This window comes from Trachurus japonicus, chromosome 1 (genome assembly GCF_045865225.1).
Source record: "Trachurus japonicus isolate A0001 chromosome 1, Traja_1.0".
Classification (NCBI taxonomy): domain Eukaryota; kingdom Metazoa; phylum Chordata; class Actinopteri; order Carangiformes; family Carangidae; genus Trachurus; species Trachurus japonicus.
The window spans coordinates 12,866,549-12,885,225 of NC_140907.1; the positions used below are offsets into that span (position 1 = coordinate 12,866,549).

Consider the following 18,677-nt stretch of genomic DNA (forward strand, 5'->3'; position numbering starts at 1 on the left):
AGACCACCAAAGGAGGTGCAAAGATGCTGTGGTTTCCTTAGAACAGCCACACTCAAAGTGAAACTCTGCATTAATGCAACCTAAAGATACCTGCATACTTATACAAATGTTACATGCACAGTTCACTCTGTTATTTGTACTAATTTAAATGTATTGCGAAAATTGTCTATAGGTTACACATGCCAGTTAAAAGTTTGGACAAACCTTCTCACTGAATGGTCTTTATTTATTTTTTATTAGTTTCTATTGTAGATCCATACATAGACATAAAAAGGAACATATGGAACAACACATATGGAATTATCTTTCTAGTAAACAAAAAACTGTAAAACAAAAGTTATCTGTCAACCGACCTAAACCCAATTGAGATGGTTTGGTACAAGTTGGACCGCAGAGTGAAGGCAGCCAACAAGTGCTCAGCGCCAGAGGCAGGAAGCAGTACGGATGACAACCTCATGAAGCTGATGACTGAATGTCAAGAGTGTAGCTATCATCAAAGCATAGATGACTATTTCAGAGAATCTCAAAATAAAATGTATTCTGCTTTGTTTAACACCTTTTTTGGTTAGTACACAATTCCATATGTGTTCCTTCATAGTTTTGATGTCTTCAGTATGAATCTACAATGTAGAAAGTGATAAAAATAAAGAAAAACCACAAAACCATTGAATGAGAGAAAGTGTGTCCAAACTTTTGACAGGTGTGTGTGTGTGTGTGGGTGGGTGGGTGGGTGGGTGTGTGTGTGTGTGTGTGTGTGTGTGTGTGTGTGGGTGGGTGTGTGTGTGTGTGTGTGTGTGTGTGTGTGTGATACCAGGAGAAAGAGAACAGTCTCTGGAGAGAGAGTGTGCAGACAAGAGAGAGGTACACACGTTGGTCTGAGCTCCATCAAGTTGCATGCATTCAACTACTGTAGTAGAGATAACATTTTCAGAGTCTTGGTAGATGCTGTTTAAAGGGATAGTTCACCCAAAATTCAAATTTCACTCATTATCTACTCACCCTCATGTCGACTAAGGGCTAGGAGTGAAGAAAGGAAAAAAGGGTCACCCAACGTTTTGGTCCACAGGACCTTTTTCAAGCAGAGATTTTTTTTAAAAGACATTTCAGGGGGTCTGTTGGCACACCCCCTGGGTGGAGCTGCACAAATCACCACTAGTTGACTACAGCTGTAGGACCTACTGGGACCCCCCACTGACCCAGCCTGTGATTGGCTATCTTAGTTATTGTAGGCCATATATTTGCCTGAAATGTCTTTAAAAAAAATCTCTGCTTGAAAAAGGTCCTGTGGACCGAAACGTTGTTTGTTTTATTAAAGTCTTTTGCAAGTGACTTGACAGTGTGCGGGAGACCCTTTTTTCCTTTGTTCACTCCTAACCTATGCTCCAACGCACCTGTTTTTCAAGATTTTTTAGGTGTGCATCAGCCTCCACACCTTGACTGAGGGCTGTGAGAAGTTTCAGAGTCCTCCGTGCCTTCTCGGAGTTACAGCGGGGCTCCGTGCAGCACTGCTTGTCCATATGACGGTTGCGAAAGGAGCTCACTTTTCTTCGTCCAAAAAGACTCTTCCTGATTTACGCCGGCGCAAATCGTGCGAGATTTGGACGGACCAGGAAGAGGCGCTTCCGCTACAAACAAGCTTGAAATATAGACTTATTTAATTTTTTTTGGAACAATTTCTCATGTTGGGGCTTCAATACAAGGCGGACATTACAGACAAGCTGTGTGGAGGTATTTGGATGATGTGTCTTTTTGAACGAAGAAAAGTGGGCTCCATTCGCAACCGTCATATAGACATGCAGTGCTGCACGGAGCCCCGCTGTAACTACGAGAAGGCACGGAGGACTCTGAAACTTCTCCCAGCCCTTAGTCGACATGAGGGTGAGTACCGTAAAACTTCAAATAAAGGCCCAGGCGTTTATTTGCTTAAATCGCTCAAATCAACAGGCGTTTGTTAGGGACCTGCGTTTATTTGGGACCTGCGTTTATTAATAGTGTTCAACCTAAACCTCACCAGATCAACTGGATCTCTTTCTGGGGGAAGAGGCGTCATTCCGTGGCCGCAGGCGGCGGTGAAATGATACGCGTTTCTCGAGACATTAAACACGGCCGGGGCAGACCTGGCCCCTCTCCACTCCCACACTTCAGCATCTGTGTTGGTTCGCACCACCGTCCTTTTTTTTTTTTGAGGGAATGAAGTAGATAATGCAACGTAGCCTATAGCCTACCTAATACGTATATGAGTAATCAGAGAATAGGTTGTTTACGCTACTTTAAAAAGGAGTTACAAGTCATTTAAAACAAGGAGTGAGCCGAGCCGACACTGTGCAGCCCAGGACAGGTGCTGAAGTGCGGATGAGAGGAGTGGACAGACCGGGCAGGAGCAACCAGCCCTGAGGCGTCTCGTCGGTCCTCGGCCGTCTTTAATGTCTAGAGACACCCGCTATATTTGCATAGAATATTTTTTGGCAACCAGAAAAACTATGTTTGACCCGGCATTTATATGGGATGGGCGTTTAATATAAAAAATATTTTGCTACACCCGGCGGTTAATTGGGACCGGCGGCTAATTGGGACTCGGCCATTATTTGAAGTTTTACGGTAGATAATGAGTGAAATTTGAATTTTGGGTGAACTACCCCTTTAACACTGGTACTGTTTAACACTGGTGCAAGGCATGCCATACTCATTGGGGCTGAGGCCCCACAAAGGTCTTATCCCAGAGTTTCCTCTTCTTTGTAGCATGGAGCTGTCTGCCCATAATTCATAGCTACTCAAAGTTTACTATAAAGTCTTTCCTTTATGGTGATCCTGGTGGATTGCCTGCTGCCTGTAAAGATGTTGTCAATCAAAAGCCAACATGCCTGATGAGCTGACAAACAAAAATGGGCATTTCTGATGATGGAACTTTCTTCCTTTCAAAAATTCAAAACTATTAACAATATTGATTTGATATCATTACAGATGAATTGTGAGCAGTCACAATGTCCAACATGTTAACTCAGTAGTTATTTGTTACACTCAGTCCTCCTGGGTCCAATCACACCCATCTTCAAACCTGATCTTCATTTTTACACATCTGTAAAGTTTCATAAATCCATTTTGAATATGTGTGACACTATTGCCATGGCGACATCTGGCAAGAGACATACAAACAAACACCTGGCAAAGTGTTCAAATCTGTTTCTGTGGAAGTTGCTGTTACAGATGGTGTCTCCAGAACCAAGTTTTACATCATGACACGCATACAGTATGGTGAGAACAAGCTTGTGTCATTAATATAATAATAATGACACAAGCTTGTGTCTTGTAAGCTAAGAGGAATTGAAAAATTATGATGCAAGATTGTGAGCCTTATAAAACCATGTCATAGCCCCAATTCATGATTCTGACTCATGTGGCCATACACTACAGTATGGCAATCATTCAACAACACATCATTGTTGAATAAGAAACGTACTGTGAATACAAAACAGGTGCTGACAGAACAAAATCGAAACATTGAGGACAATGGCAAATCAAACCCAAACCCATTAAAGGAAAAAGAACCTAATGGATGGACAATTACTGTACTGAAGCAAGTTTTACACATTGACACTAATGACTTAGACAGTCTTTATGTTCCCCAAAAAAGTAACCCATTATTTTATTTTCTATTTTTCAAATCTGTCTTTTAACACATCTTAAAACAAGCTAAAACACCTTCACTCTTTAACTTTGCCAACAATATTTTCTCTCCTGGGCAGGAAGAATATTTAACATTTTGATAATGTCCGTATGAATAATTTACCCTGCTACTCTCGTTCATTTCAGGTCCCGTGACCCCTGATATTCTGAGTGACAGCTTCAACTTTGCATTTGTATTCTGGTTGTAGTTTTGCCTTAGTGAGATTGAGGATTTAATGTCTGCTTTAAATAAGTCAGGTCAACCACTTGTCACAGTATAGAAGACCTTTTACTCTTCCACTTCCTTCCTACTTTCTCCCAACTTTTTTTGGTCCAATTCTGAATCATTTACTTCTTGTCTTCTTTTCCTCTGTCCTAAATTGTTTGCTCTCTTTCTTGCTGTTTATTGCTAATCTGCATACTGTATTTCCTCAAATAATAGTCGGTATTCAATTGTTTACTAAGCGAACTACGTAAAGGCCGGCCCTACTGTAAATACAAGCCGGGTCCAAAAAAAAAAAAAAGAAGAACTCTGTCGCCTGGAACAAACTGACAAAATTCTTTCAACTTTGTGGACTGTCTGTGAAGACTAATGGGAGTGAAGCCAACCTCATTCTTTGCTTCTGAGAGGGACAAATTGCACCGTCGGACCTGGTTCTCTGCTCCGTGTCTGGAGCGGAGCCCGTTTGGGACCGGTGACCGATAGCAGCGCGCGCTGTGAAAATGCTCTGATTTGAATGGGAGTGAAGCCTTACAGCGTACCAGACACAGAGACCCAGGTCCGACAGCACAGCGAGGAGAACAGCACGTGAGAAAGATGAAGATGAGCTAATGAACGATGAGGAGGGATTTAGAAATAAAAGCCTCCCTCAGATAGAAGCCTGCCTCCAATAAAGGGTGTCGCCATAGTCTACATGAAACTGAGCTGTCAGATGCAGCTACATACTATGCCAGATGCCAGGCTGCGCACCCCTAGTTCCGACCTCTATGGACGGGGTGCTGTGTGTCACCTACAGTATAGGGCATGGGTGGTACCATTACATTCAGGCTGCAGTGGAGTTTGACTTAATTTTCAATGCTGCAGAACCAAGAGAATTCAGGGATGCATACGGCACTAACTTACTTGATTCTTTAATTTTCAGCTCTGTTTCACTTCCTCAGCTGTGCTTCCATTCAACCCTAGCCAAGTAGTTTTTGTGCCTAAACCTATAGTTTTTGTGTCTAAACCTAATGAAGCCATGACTTTTATTGTAGTGACCATAGCAATAATCGCAAAATATCGACAAGTACACCTGTACACTTTTGTTTGTTATTATAGAAACTTATAGAAACTAGAAAGGATTCAGATGGTTGTACCCGGTTAAATACTGACAAACATTGTAAACTGACATTGAAATTCATTCTAGTTGGTTCTGACAAACCAGGACAAATCATTTGGCTTGTATTTACAAAAACATTGTATGTATCAGCTGTATCAAAAAAAAGTAGTAATCTTGATATCTTTAAATTTTAAAATAATTCAAAAATAACACTGTGCAGGGGGATCTGCATCAGTGGGAAAGTATCTTAAAATACAGTGGCTAAAGGTCAAGTGAGGCTCAGACCCACCGAGGGAAGAAAACATGTCATTTGCCTCTGACACCTTGGTTTCCTTAGAACAGCCACAGATCACTCAAAGTGAAACCTATTGTCAGGAACAGTATTGCAAGCTTGACAGGAAAGATACCACCATTGCAATCAGGCTGTAGTTAGGGTAAATATTTTCACAATTCAAGAGAATCGGAGGACAGATATGGCACAAACCCCACTACAACCGACACTTCCCCAGCTACACTTCCATTCATGTTGACCAAAAAAAATAATAATAATAATAATGACACGAGCAGCACAGACAATTTAATCCAGAAAAAATAAGGTTTAATTATAGGTTATGGGCTATGGGACAGTGGCCAAGGTATCAATCACCCTCATATGGGCATGAAACTGAGGGTTACACCTTTTGCGTTATCAGAGAGACCGACTATAGCTGCTGGTCCAAAGGTCAAAGCACACTGTCCTGTCATATGAAACTGGGGATATCCAGCATAGTAGAAACAGATGGTACACTTGCAGTACTATTACTGTCATAAACATCATCAACATCTTTTTAAAAATATAAGCAATAAGTTTATGCACAACATTTCCTACTTGTGATATGGTACATCTGATACCACACACATTGGTTGCAAGTCTGGGCAAAAGTGAAAATGGGGCCCTTCAAATCAAGTTAGTCCAATTAATCCTTATCAGGTGTCACAGTCAGAACAGTGTTTAAGCACAAAGTTGGGAAGTTTGTACAATTCATTCTACATGACAGGTACAATAAATTATTATTGTTGTTTTTCTCCTGTGGAGTTGAATTGACAGCTGATAATTCTTTCTGGTTCTCACAAGAAATTCAGAGCATTCCCTCTGCAGTTTTTAGCTAATATTGTGTGGTTTTTGTGGTTTATACATTTATGTGACCTCTGTCTGTTCAGTGAATCACACAACAAAAGTGTGATCGGCTTTGAAGAAGAATTTAGTCATATACAGGAAATAGATTAAAAGAATAATGCTATGCCTCATATCAAAGGATATGAGCAGAGCATCACAACCGCATCAGTGTGGTTAAAGTGTGAAAGACGCAGAAACTCTGAATGTGTGAAGTTCTGTGTGGGAACTGCTGGTTTATCACTCCGTCTTACTTCTTTCACAAATGAGTTGACTTTTTGAAACTTCTCAACCACAAATATTAGTCTCTCAACCATCAGAGCCAAATTTCTGCTATTAGACTCAATAGTCTATAATAATAATATATCACTATTATCCCTGTTTTGCAACACGGACCTTCGATTCCCTGGCCTGTGAAATCCAATGTAACTTCATCATTAAAGATAATACTTATTTGTATAAGATGAACTTAAAACTGAATTTGCTATGGGGACGATACAGAACAGACATTATGAACCAATTCCATCCACTACAATTTCCTATGACCAAATACAGACATAAGAAAAGGGGTCTCACTTGCTAAATGGCTACCACTTCCTACTCTCTTTTGACCATTAGTTTTTCTATATTGTGATGGAATTACAGACTCTGCTATTTTGACACCAGCACCTGCAGTCAAAATAAATTCTTTGACTAATCAGCTCCAAAAAAACACACTTCTCGACACACAGCACAAAAATATACATACCGACTGCCCACATGGTTTGGTCATGGAAATGTGGGTATTATTGAGAACTCATGACCTGTCTGACCACAAAGTCAGGGTATATATACAGATGACCATGAGTCCTGAATACATGCTGGTGATCAGAGGTGTACTCAAAGCCTTTGATCTGCAAGGTTTCCTTGGCGTCCACTTCTTATCTCATAACATCCTCTCATCGTGAAGACTGGTGAGTTAATCGATTCAACTTTTACTTATCTTTAAATGCATTAAGAGTATATTCACCTTCACAAAAAAAGTATTTTGTGTGGTACTGGTGCACAATATGAATGCTGACATTCATTGACTTGTTTTGTGGGTTATGTAGGAACAATTTTCCAACTGCAACAATGAAGGGTACCATGCTGATCTTGGCTCCACTGTGTTTGCTCCTTTGCTGGGAAGTACCTGTAGACTCCATGAGGGTGAGTGAAGCCAAAACATTGAATGGACATTTATGTACTGTACAACTGATTTGCAACAGCAAATGTTTCAAAGGAAATCTGAAAATATATTTTAGGAATTGTATGAACAGTATTTGTTTCATAGGCACAGGCAATGGGTTAAGGTTGGGGAAAGATTGTGGTTTGGTTTCAAACACAAATCGTCCACAATGATCTAAGACATGGTGCATTCTATATTATCACTGAACCAAATCTGTCTTTCCTTGATTTGTCACCTAAACCCTAATATACAGATTGGATTAACGACACAAATCTCAGCCTCTAATGCTTCAACTGGATGATTTATATACTTACCAAGTCTAGCTTTTACAGTATCATAACCAGTGTTGTGGGAATATTCAAAAACTGAGTACTCTCTTAACAAAAACAGCCACAGGTGGTTGTCAAAATACTGAACTTGCATGCCTAAGTTTCTTCCATACATAGTTTTACAACCTTGAACAGATCAGGACAGGCCCCAGAAAGTGTATTTTCGCAATACAACTAGCAATTATATTTGCATCCACAAAGTAAGAAAGTTAAAATGGAATTGTGGTCATTTCTGTAGTATTATACTTGCAGTCTTACTTGGATATCATCATTCCCTTACCTTTGAGAATAACTTTTGACCCTCTCATCCCTTTCACCATGTAGGCCAGCTTTATGAACACGCTCACAAGAATGAAATACTGTCCATTTGACCACCTGTTTTTTGTGTCCCTTTTTAGATCTATTTTAACTTCACAATACAAACTGCCAAACCAGAGATCCAACTGGACATGATGAAGCATTCAGTTGATGACATGTACCTTGGTTGCAGAAAAGAAATGATGGACAAAGTCAACAATGAATACTTAAAACAAGAACAGGGCATGGCTCTGTTCAAGGATGTCTGGGACGACGCAGGAAAACATTGTAAAAAAGAGGATAAAGCTCTGAGCAAAAATCAACTGCAAGCTATCTGTGTTTATACATCTGAATATAAACAGTTTTACAGAACATTAAATGAAGCAGTTCGGACACAGGGGAACAAATATGGTACCTCCTCCGACTCCTTCAAATTCCATTCCTTGCATTTCCTGCTGACATCTGCGATACAGATTCTGAATGAAAATTACAAGTGTAGCACCACTTACAGACGAACCAATCTTAAATTCACTGGTAAAGTAAACCAATTTATGAGATTTGGCTTCTTTGCCTCTAGCTCTAAAAGGTCAGATTTGGAACATTTTGGGAATGAGACCTGCTTTAAAATTGTGACCTGCTCAGGTGCTGATTTGAAGAATTATTCACTTAATGATGATGAAGCTGAGGTGCTCATCCCCCCTTATGAGATATTCAAGATAACTAAAGAAATTAAAGGCCAAGCTAATGTTCACAGTTTACTGGGAGTAAAGTCATGTGAGCGCATGTATATCTTGGAGAGTGCTGGGGTTAAGAGTTCTCTCAACTGCAAAGCTGCAGCCCTGCAATCTGTCAACCTTCGTCAATGATGTGCAGTATAGCTAAACATTCTTGATGTTAGTTTGGATTTCTTTATTATACTCTTCTTGTCTTTGTTGCCCGGTGAGTTTGCAAAATTCTGCCTTAACAAATGTTTAATGACTGTATCTCTATGACTTTCTCAACTGTGAAGTAAGACACATGCTTGAGTTGTTGGATTCTTCTTACCTCCTTTTTTCATCAAATGAATAAATTCATCATTGCAGAAAAAAAGTGCTCAAATTCTTGCATTTTTTGTAATTAGTAGTCCTAAAATGGCTATAATGTGGTATAGAAAATTCTGCATAGAGAGGACACATGTAGGCTATAGACTGAATTTACAAACATCACCTCCAAGTTGACTCTACACATAACACAGAGACCACTCCCCTAAGCACACAGCAGTCGGAAAATATTTGATAACATTAAAGTCTAATTACACAAGAGGACACAAACAAGACTGACTGTAGTTGTTATGTGACTGTAGATAGGGGGGGGGGGTTGGTTGTTTAGGTTGAAGGACTTGTTGGGTATTTGTCTATGTTACTCTGAGGATAGGGTTAGGATGCTGCACAACAAAATATGTCCTTAGGGTAAAATGCTGCATGACCTCCATGGATTCAAAAAAGGGCAAACAAGGAGCTGGCTGCAGAAAATGCTGCACTGCAATAACAGCTTGAAACTGCAAATAAACTGAAAAAGATCAGTTGACGGCAGAGTGCGAGAGGGTCATGGAGATGGGGAGCTCCTTCTTCCAGAGCAGAGCCAGCCGATGAAGAATTTAGTTATGTATAGGAGACAGATGAAAAGAATAGTGCTTTGTTTCATAACATCAAAGGGTATGACCAGTTGAAGAGGATCACAGTCGCATTAGCTGCACATCATCCTATAGAGACAGATGAAGCAGTCTCCAGAGTTGCGAGTAAAACAATGGGGAATGATCTGACAGTACTTTAAGACTTAGGATAAAGTAAGAAAAAATACTGCTTTAATGGCCTTGAAATTTACATCTGTTTTTGTATTATGCTGATTGTCCACTAATAACCCCATCACTCCTCCCAGTTGCTTAACCTCTGTCAAAATTAAATGCTTTAAGAAATCAAATGAGACATACATTGTTCAAAACATGCCTGCCAACACAAACAGCCTATCTAAACCAGTGTTAAAGGGCATTTCCAGTCGTAATCGATGTTTACCTCAGATATCAGGTCACCTATGATCAGTTCATTTCATGCCATCCATGCTCCCAACTGCAGCGTGTGGACGTTGATATTCGTTTCTGTTCAAAAATCTATTGTTTTTTCAATGTTCATTAATGGGCTCCGGGCAAATTTCAAAATTGTTCTGTGGTCACAAGTAACATTCTTTTGACCATCATTTCAATAATTCATCTATAATATTATAGATATACATACACAGATACATAACAATCATTTCATAATTATATAATTATAAATAATATAATTATATAATCAAAATTCAGATTTACCGCAGCTTCCACATTGTTCCGTTCCGGGTCTGAGAATAAACGCCTCAGAGTCCCTCGCGAAGTCCCTCTACTGTTGTGTTCTCTGACCCGGAAAGAAACAATGCAGAATCTGTGAATCTGAATTTTGATTCAATTTAATTGTAAAGCAAATTTTAAAATTTAAAAGATGGTCAAAAGGCTGTTACAGACCCAGTCCAAGAAGGCCAGGCAGCGTCTTTACCATCTGAGGCAGCTGAGGAAGTTTAGAGTCTCACCCCTGCAACTGCCTGTTCCAACTGCTGAGATCAGGAAAACGGTTTGATGGCCAAAACTGGGAGACTCAGGAGGAGTTTCTTTCCTCAGGCCATTAGACTCCTGAACCAGGACTTTACTTGACCACTCCCTCCACCACCAGGACTCAGCCTGACACACACACACACACACACACACACACACACACACCCTTGCACATATTTTAATTTCTCATTACATTATTTACATCATATTAGTTTTATTTTATTAATATTCATCTTATTTATTATATTTATAAGGCCAGTTCAGGAGCAACCAGGAGACATTTCGCTGCAAGTTATTTCATGACTTGTGTATGTGACAAATAAAGTAATCTTGTAGTTATGTAATATATTTTCTGTAAATATCAAGCTCAGTATACTGCTGCCTTAGCTCGGCCAGTTGTGGTATGGTTACAGGGAAGGAGCCGAGTGGCCATATGAGTTGGGTTTTTTTGTTTGTTTGTTTTTTCAATTTGGTTAAAAAAAAGAAAGAAAAAAAAGGACATACTGTATAAACTACACTGACTATTCCCACAGCTTGAAATAGAACTCTGTGACATTCACTGAAAATGCTATGATAGTGCAACATTCAAAACAGGCAGAAGGTACAATAGAAGCATAAAAATAAAGTTTTGCACTGTACCCTGACTCACCACTAGATAGCACTGTAATTCTATCTCACAGTTTTAACATATAGGCCTACTCAGTAGATAAACCATAAATTGGACTAAGAAAACTTTTTTCATGTTTTAAAAAAAATACTCAATTCAAAATGGTTTTTACAATTTTAAAATCAACAGAAAGACGAAAATTTAAAAGTTTGAATGTAGTATAGATTCCATGTTTATATAATGCATATCAATACATCTACATCATCATTATCTGCAAAATTATATGGTATTGTTCAGTGCTATACTCTCTCTGTTCTTTTTTTTCATTTATTCAAATACAATGTGAATACATTTGATTATGCTTTTGATAAATGTATATTTAAAAAAAACACACACACACTGCACATTTACACATTTGGCATTAACGTGATTTAAATTATGTATTTGACATTCATTTTTATTTCCATGTCATCATTTCAAATTTACTGTTTGAGAAAAAAAAACCACAGTGAAGTGAACATATTAGGTGAGAGCAGGGTAAATCAATGAGCCAGAGAAGGAGTTCAGGCCCTCAATATTCCCACACAGCTGCCTACCACTAAGAAGCTCTACATAGACCTGGCTGCCCTGCTGCAGGGACAATAGCACAGCCTGGGAACTGCTGTCTTCTGAATCATCCCTGTTGTCCTCCCAAGTGGAGGCCACCACCTGCCCATTTCTCATGAGTTGCACCTTGTAGTACATCCTCTCCCCTGCCACTCCCACCATGGAGTAGACTGAGAAAAAGAAAGAGTACAGCCCAGAACGTGGTGCTGTGAATATACCTGGAAGAATAATGATAATGAATTATAGATTATGATCAATTAAATTTGCACTCATATGCAATTTCCGAGTTTCAAGGGCGGTTAGAGGTAAACACAGAGTTAATTCTAATATGCAGTAATGTTGATCAGTCCATTCATGAATTACTCACTCCTTTCTCCTTGAAACAAATTATTATTGCATTGTTCTTTGCTGTCAACCAAATCCTAAACCAACTCATTACAGGGCTTATTTTTGGTAAACTTGCTTATCATTTCTGTCAGTGTATATATCCCAGCTTTATATGGTGTTAAAATGATTGCTTGTGAGCACTTACCCAATGCAGGGTTATATCCACTTCCTTGGTTAAGGGTGATTACATCATAAGGAATGGGACTGTTTCTGGTGAAAGGTCCAAGACATTTTGTTCGGTGGCTGAGTGAGGCTGTAAATGCAACTCGTATCCCTCCTGAGTAATGAGAGGCAAACACATCCTCATATCATTTCATGTCACAAACAGAATGTCTTTGGTTAATGATGCATATATTAAATGACTGACAGACAAAATATATTTAACCTTGGACTAAGCTAGTTTATACATTACTGTATAGAAACTCCAGAGCTTTTGATCAGATCTTACTCAGTTATTAGTTGAAATTCAAAAATGAACTTTTATCTTTTTAGGGCATCCATACCCCTTAAATAATAATAATTAAAAAAGACTTCACTCCAGTACGTAGATAGCTAGCTACCAAGCTACAGAGAATTTGTGCCAAACAAAGATAAGAACCCTAACCCAAACATGAAATGAAGTGATCCCTGAAGTCTTTAAAAGTGCTGAGACAAAATTTGAGCACTTGCAATTCTAAGTAAAAATGTTTTGTCTTGAACTTAATGCAGATTCTTTCTGCGAGTGTCTCACTATACACAATACCTAAGACTTCCAGGATCCTGTCACCCAGTTGCCACGTTTTCTTTGACAGGTCAATCATTCTCATTAAGATTTGATCCTCTGCTTCCTGAAGCTCATGGAAGGCACAGCAGCAGCCCCGCTGGCGGTTAAACGCACACTCACAGTCCCACTTTGTGCACGGCAGGTCCTCCTCCCATGATACTACAATTGCAGGGGAAGGTTAAGTCATGCTATACTCCAGTGACATACAGTATAGATAAATAATTATGTAGTTTGCAGCCCAAACCATTTTCATTAACATTTATACTACCTTTTATGCAACAAACTTGATCCATCAACTTTGTGACAGTAACAGATATAAAACATTTTTGTCACCTATGTGAAAGTGTGGTTTACCTGCTGCTGCTCGCAGGCTGCTGATGGTGGTTTCAGATGCCACACTATCCCACAGCAGGCCCAGGATAAACAGAATGCATACTATAGGTTTCATCTCACAACACAAGAAAATGCCTGTTGACAGAAAAGTTTGTGGGAATGTCAACTTAATTTATACCATCAAGGAGTTAATACACAACGTAAGAGCAAATCAATTGGAAATTGGTGTTCTTTGCTATAAAATGAATGAATTCAAGTCAGCTGACAAAATTTTTCATAGGTTCAAAAGAGATGATCATTGCAAATATGCTCCTGTTCAGAAATAATCCTTAGCGTTACACACACCTGTGAACACTATTATATTGAGTTATACCAGACATTTTAAATGATATTTTGCTGAATAAGTTATTGCCAGTTTTGCTAAGTGAAGTAAATAAGCTGGTTTTGAGTGTCCAAAATACCTGCACCTATACCTATGAGAACATAAAGACCATGAAAATTAGGTCTTTTGGGGGTTTTTTCCCTCATATTTTTGTACAAAATACTTGACTCACTTGAATCTCCTCTCTCTGTATCCACATGAAATCATATATTCTACCTTCATCGACAACTCATTCTGAAAAAAGTAGTGCGTACCTGTCCTGTAGTGTCCACACTGACAATTTTCCTTGACCACTGTTCCTTATCACAGCAGTTTTATTTCCAGATGGGTGGAGAAATATCTGTGTGCCGTCAGCTGGAACCCTGCACTCTCAAGTGAATGGTCTATTACCTTTACTTCAGTCTGCTCCCATACACATTTTTTACCCTGTGCTACTTATTCCAGGTGTGATCTGTGGGAGGGTTAAGCGGGGACTATACATGTGTTCCCCAGTGTATATCAAAATTTCCTACAGATTGCATCTCATAGAACCAGTGTGTACATACAGTGGTTATTGGGTCAGAGGTGTCAAATTAACTGATAGGATCTCCCAGTTTGTTGTTCATGATAAGCCTGCTGCATTATCCCCCTGCACCTATCACTGATCACACTACTGGTTCAAAGAATGGCCTACTTCAGTCCAAGCTGATGTTTCCAGTGGTGTGTGTATGTCCGGTCCATAATCATCAGACCATGAAGGAGACATGTGGAGCTAAAACTCTCAGGAGCCTCAGATGTTTTACAATATGTAGTTTTGTAAGTTTGAATTTTGGTTTCCAATATACAGTACATGGAAAATACATGTTAAATGTTTGTATATAACTCTGTTATAAAGCAAACATATTTCTTCTCTCAAATTGGCACTGGTTTGTCGACCTTATCTATTGTAAAAGTGGAGTTCTTATTCTGAATATCCCAATCATTACGTTAAAGTTGCTGTAGCTATGGATTGATTGACTGCATATACTGTAACATGGGATGAAGAGACATGAAAGGTGTTCTTGCTCACCCTACACAGATGATTATTATCTGAATTTAAAGTCCCTTTAGCTTCCCAACGCCTTTAGCGCTTTCTGAGTTTTATGGTCCACACTTTTACTGCTTTCCTCCTGTGTCATCACCATATTTTCCCAGAGTATTAGGCAGCTTTTTCCACTACAGAGCAGTAGAAACAAATTTTCTCTGACTATGAATCAATACATTTACTGTCACATTGTGTCAGTTGTTGACAGATTTTCTTTCTACTGGCCGAAAAAGCAGTTAATACAGAAATTTGACTGCTAATCATCAGCATCAGTAATTTTTTTTTTTTTTTCCTTCATTGTGTGTTGAGGTCTCTGAATCATGAGTTGGGCTTGACAAAACACAGAATACAGGCTTGGTATAATGAAATTCTAAGCTAGTATTCATCCAAAACTTAACTGATGCTTATCAGACTAGGGCTATAGTGTTATTTATATAAGAGAAAAGTTGTGCACCATGAAAAGCACTGTTAAATGGTTCCTATGAATCCTTCCTAAATGCCATGAGTATCATATTACAAGGAGGGTCTAGGTAGGATGGGTAAGTGTCAAGTGAGCGGTTTTTGTTTTATGTGGAGTCTTTATGTTGTGAAACTGTATCCTGGCTATTTCTGGAAACCAGGAGGGCTTCAGTGAGCGTTACTTTCATGAAAGAAACTATGACCTGTTTTTGAAAACATACTTTAGATATTGACTTTTTCTTCATGGCAAATCTTCTCCTTAATGGTTTTTGTGTAGCTCAAATCAGCAACACATGTAACAGAGGCCAGACATGTACAGTATAGTAGTACGGTATGGATCATACATTTACTTAGAAACCACAGAGCATTATGTCAGTTAAAGTGAATTCCCATTCATGGTTTTGAGGAGATTATAATGCGTTGACAAACCTTTACGATGTTTCCCCAGATGCTGTGTACAATCAAGTAAAAAGCACCCAAGGAATTTTCTTTTGTTATCTCACACTCACTGATATTTAATTAGATACTGTGTATCCATGTTAGACAGTTACACATTTTCAAATGTTTATTTAGATTAACATTCACTTCTCATTATATGCATTCCCCAGCCCCTTAAAATAGGAGAAAACTGATGTGATGTGAATTTTATTCATTAAGCCTGTGGAATGTGGAACGATGAATTACATGAGCATCAATAATTAGAGAACAATGTGGAATAAAATATTAGAGTGACCTATAAAGTACATCATCACACTCTAACATTTGGTCTTTGCTGCTTGTTACACATCACTACACACATGTAGTCTATTCATACAAGCCAAAATGTATTAATAATATGAATGCATTGCATGACAAGAATAATAATGGGCACTACTTAGTGATACAGTAAAAGGCACTGGAAGATAAAGTGATACACTTAGCAAATGAAGGAGTGACCACTGATAGTGTGTCTTTTCTTGAAACTGGCAAAAATAATCATAGCATCACATTAGCTGAGTATTGCAACACATGAAATCATCCACTGTACATCAAGGCATAGTGTTAAACCGTGGTTCAAAGAGTTAGTGTCTATGATGCATGCTTAACCACAAGTGCAATATTTTGGTGTCTGTCAAATAGCTAAAAATATACACAGAACACATCCCTTGAATATATGGATTAATAAATTATATTTAGGTTTTTTTGTTTTCTCTAAATTTCCCAACTTGGTCGTCGCTTATGAAAACCTTGAAAGGCCAATTGTATGTTTTTTTGTTGACTTGTTTTCAAAGTGTTAGGCCCATAGTACAGTACATATACTATTTTTTGTCTTCAAAAATAAAGCAACCATTTTTTGTTCTTCTTTTTTTTAAATACTCCTGATTCAGGTTAAGGTTTTCATAATCTGTCATCAGGATTATGCTTCTTTCACTTTTTTATGCTTCTTTCACTTTTTCATCATAGGTGCCGCTGCCCTTATAAGATGACACATAGCCACTGGTGTCTGGGATGTCCTGACGCCCAGCCTTCCCTTTCCCTTTGCCAGACTCGTCGAACCGCTCCTTATGTGATCCAGTGTACTTGGCGGTATCAGTCAGTCTCTCCACTGCTGCTGCCTTTGCTACTTTCTAAACACAATGGAATAAAGATTTCACAAAAGTTAACTGCAATAATAAGCAGACATTAACCATTCCACAGTGGCGTCATTAGGCCTATTTTAGGGGGGCTGAAGCCCCCCTAAAATATTCTTAAGCCCCCCCAAATAATTTGGTGTTCTTTTATTATGTGACCTTTTTTTTTTTATATATATATGTGACATATATTCTCCTTTTAAGAACCCCAGCGGTCACCGCATTTGTCTCTTGTTATTTCTGATTTGTTTAATTTAATTAGTTTGTTGAGTGTGTGACCACCCCCTTCCCAGCTGTGAGTTGGTTGCGCCCATGTAGCGGCGGCTTGTTTGAAGCTCCGCTCCGAGCCTGCAGTGACGGGCTGCAGGAGCTCTGATGTCAACAGAGGGAGAGTAAGTCCACCTGTAGCTAAAAGAGGACTAGCTAGTTAATATAATACTACTATAATATAATAATATAATAATACTAGTTAATATAATACATCCATGGGACTAGCAGGCATCAGACAGTAAGCTACTACATCTCTAAATAGTAGTGTTGTCAAAATGACCGCGATAAAATTTGAATTCATGTGAAATATTAATCGCGTTGTAAACGGATCAGTTTTAAAGCCAGAGCGAAGATACAGATATCATATGAAACCAGGAGATGCTAGGCTTCTGTTGGTACCAGCCATGTCATGATAGCTTGTCAGAAAACGGGCTAAATAATGCTCCAAAGTTCGGCTAGATTCTGGTGGGGAAAACTTTTAAACGGGGATCCTGAACACTCCTGTCATCATGTGTGTGTTCCTCTCTCTCTCTCTCTCTCTCTCTCTCTCTGTCTGTCTCTCTGTCTCATGTGCCGTGTGTGTGTGTGTGTGTGTGTGTGTGTGTGTGTGTGTGTGTGTGTGTGTGTGTGTGTGTGTGTGTGTGTGTGTGTGTGTGTAGGCTATGTGCTGTGTATGTGTGTAATGTGTTACTGTAACATTCATCTGGTACTTTATAGCTTGGCTGTGTTAAAGAAAATAACATTTAGCAGTAAAAACAGATTATTTAATGGATTAATTTAAAATACTAATGATATCTGGTGACACTGCAGGCAGCACAGACAGACAGGGAGAGAAATGCTGTAGGGAGAGGCCAGACTGAGACATGCCCTGAAGATGCATAAGATCAGGTAAGACACAGGAATATATAAAAACAGCATGATAACAATATAGGCTAGGTATAAATATATATATATTTTTAAACCTAGTCCAAATAAAACTACTAATAAAAGCAGAATATTCAAATTAAAATGATTCTCAGGGTCAGTCATTGCACAACCCCCCAATGTCTATTTCAGCTCAGAAAAAAAAAAAATCTGAAATTTCTTGTGAAGGTCCTGGTTGTGTAGAAGATGAAGGGGTTTCTAGGGTGAAATGTGCACTCTTTACCATAAATATCTGCTCCAGTTGGAGTCGCACTTCATTTCTGTTGTCTGGTCTTATTTGAATTGGAAAATGTGAGGAGGTCTGGGTGAAATCAAAATGAGCCAAAAACAGCTGTATTTGGATGGAGTGTATAACCATTATGACACAGGCTACTAGTGAAATATAATTAGTTTTCCAGTTCACCTGGACATATCCATGATAGTCAAACACCTGAAAAATTACTCAGGTTCACTTTTTTTAGCATCTACTTTTACCCAGTTACTCATTAGATGTACTACTTTACTTACCGTATTCTTAGATTCAACTAGGCCATGATTCAATACTCTAAATTTACTCTAAATTCTAAATATTGTGTTTTTTCTGGGCCATTGTGAAAGTTTGTGCTTGCACACTACATTCGCTCACATCCTGTGCATCTACTGGGGGCTAAGCCCCCCCTGTCCTTAAAACCTAGTGACGCCCCTG

The 18,677-nt window shown here is 38.9% G+C and overlaps 3 protein-coding genes across 3 annotated transcripts in view; 1 reads left to right on the forward strand and 2 right to left on the reverse strand.

Annotated features, from left to right (window-relative positions):
- The first annotated feature begins 7,248 nt into the window (after positions 1-7,248).
- On the forward strand, positions 7,249-8,834 carry LOC146991469 (ecto-ADP-ribosyltransferase 5-like). Its single transcript, XM_085788299.1, has 2 exons — positions 7,249-7,323; positions 8,070-8,834. The coding sequence occupies exons 1-2, from the start codon at positions 7,249-7,251 to the stop codon at positions 8,832-8,834; spliced, it is 840 nt and encodes a 279-aa protein (XP_085644425.1).
- Positions 8,835-11,717: 2,883 nt separating this feature from the next.
- On the reverse strand, positions 11,718-13,417 carry LOC146991470 (cerebellin-1-like). Its single transcript, XM_085788309.1, has 4 exons — positions 13,306-13,417; positions 12,931-13,110; positions 12,334-12,465; positions 11,718-12,019 (listed from the first exon to the last, which is right to left on the reverse strand). The coding sequence occupies exons 1-4, from the start codon at positions 13,397-13,399 to the stop codon at positions 11,718-11,720; spliced, it is 708 nt and encodes a 235-aa protein (XP_085644435.1). The 5' UTR covers positions 13,400-13,417.
- A 2,101-nt stretch (positions 13,418-15,518) lies between these two features.
- Positions 15,519-18,677, reverse strand: part of tppp2 (tubulin polymerization-promoting protein family member 2) — a 6,833-nt gene continuing 3,674 nt past the window's right edge. Inside the window, exon 4 of the mRNA XM_085791431.1 lies at positions 15,519-16,795. Coding sequence (XP_085647557.1) covers positions 16,604-16,795 — 192 coding nt within the window. The 3' untranslated portion in view covers positions 15,519-16,603. The remainder of the gene's footprint in view (positions 16,796-18,677) is intronic.

What these genes read in the sequence shown, in the direction of transcription:
- LOC146991469 (XM_085788299.1), top strand. Translation starts at nt 7,249, where the DNA reads ATGAAGGGTACCATGCTGATCTTGGCTCCACTGTGTTTGCTCCTTTGC. An exon ending in TACCTGTAGACTCCATGAGG is followed by an intron (nt 7,324 to 8,069) that starts GTGAGTGAAGCC and finishes GTCCCTTTTTAG; the next exon opens with ATCTATTTTAACTTCACAAT.
- LOC146991470 (XM_085788309.1), bottom strand. Translation starts at nt 13,399, where the DNA reads ATGAAACCTATAGTATGCATTCTGTTTATCCTGGGCCTGCTGTGGGAT. An exon ending in CAGGATCCTGGAAGTCTTAG is followed by an intron (nt 12,466 to 12,930) that starts GTATTGTGTATA and finishes CTCATTACTCAG; the next exon opens with GAGGGATACGAGTTGCATTT. An exon ending in TGGATATAACCCTGCATTGG is followed by an intron (nt 12,020 to 12,333) that starts GTAAGTGCTCAC and finishes TTATTCTTCCAG; the next exon opens with GTATATTCACAGCACCACGT.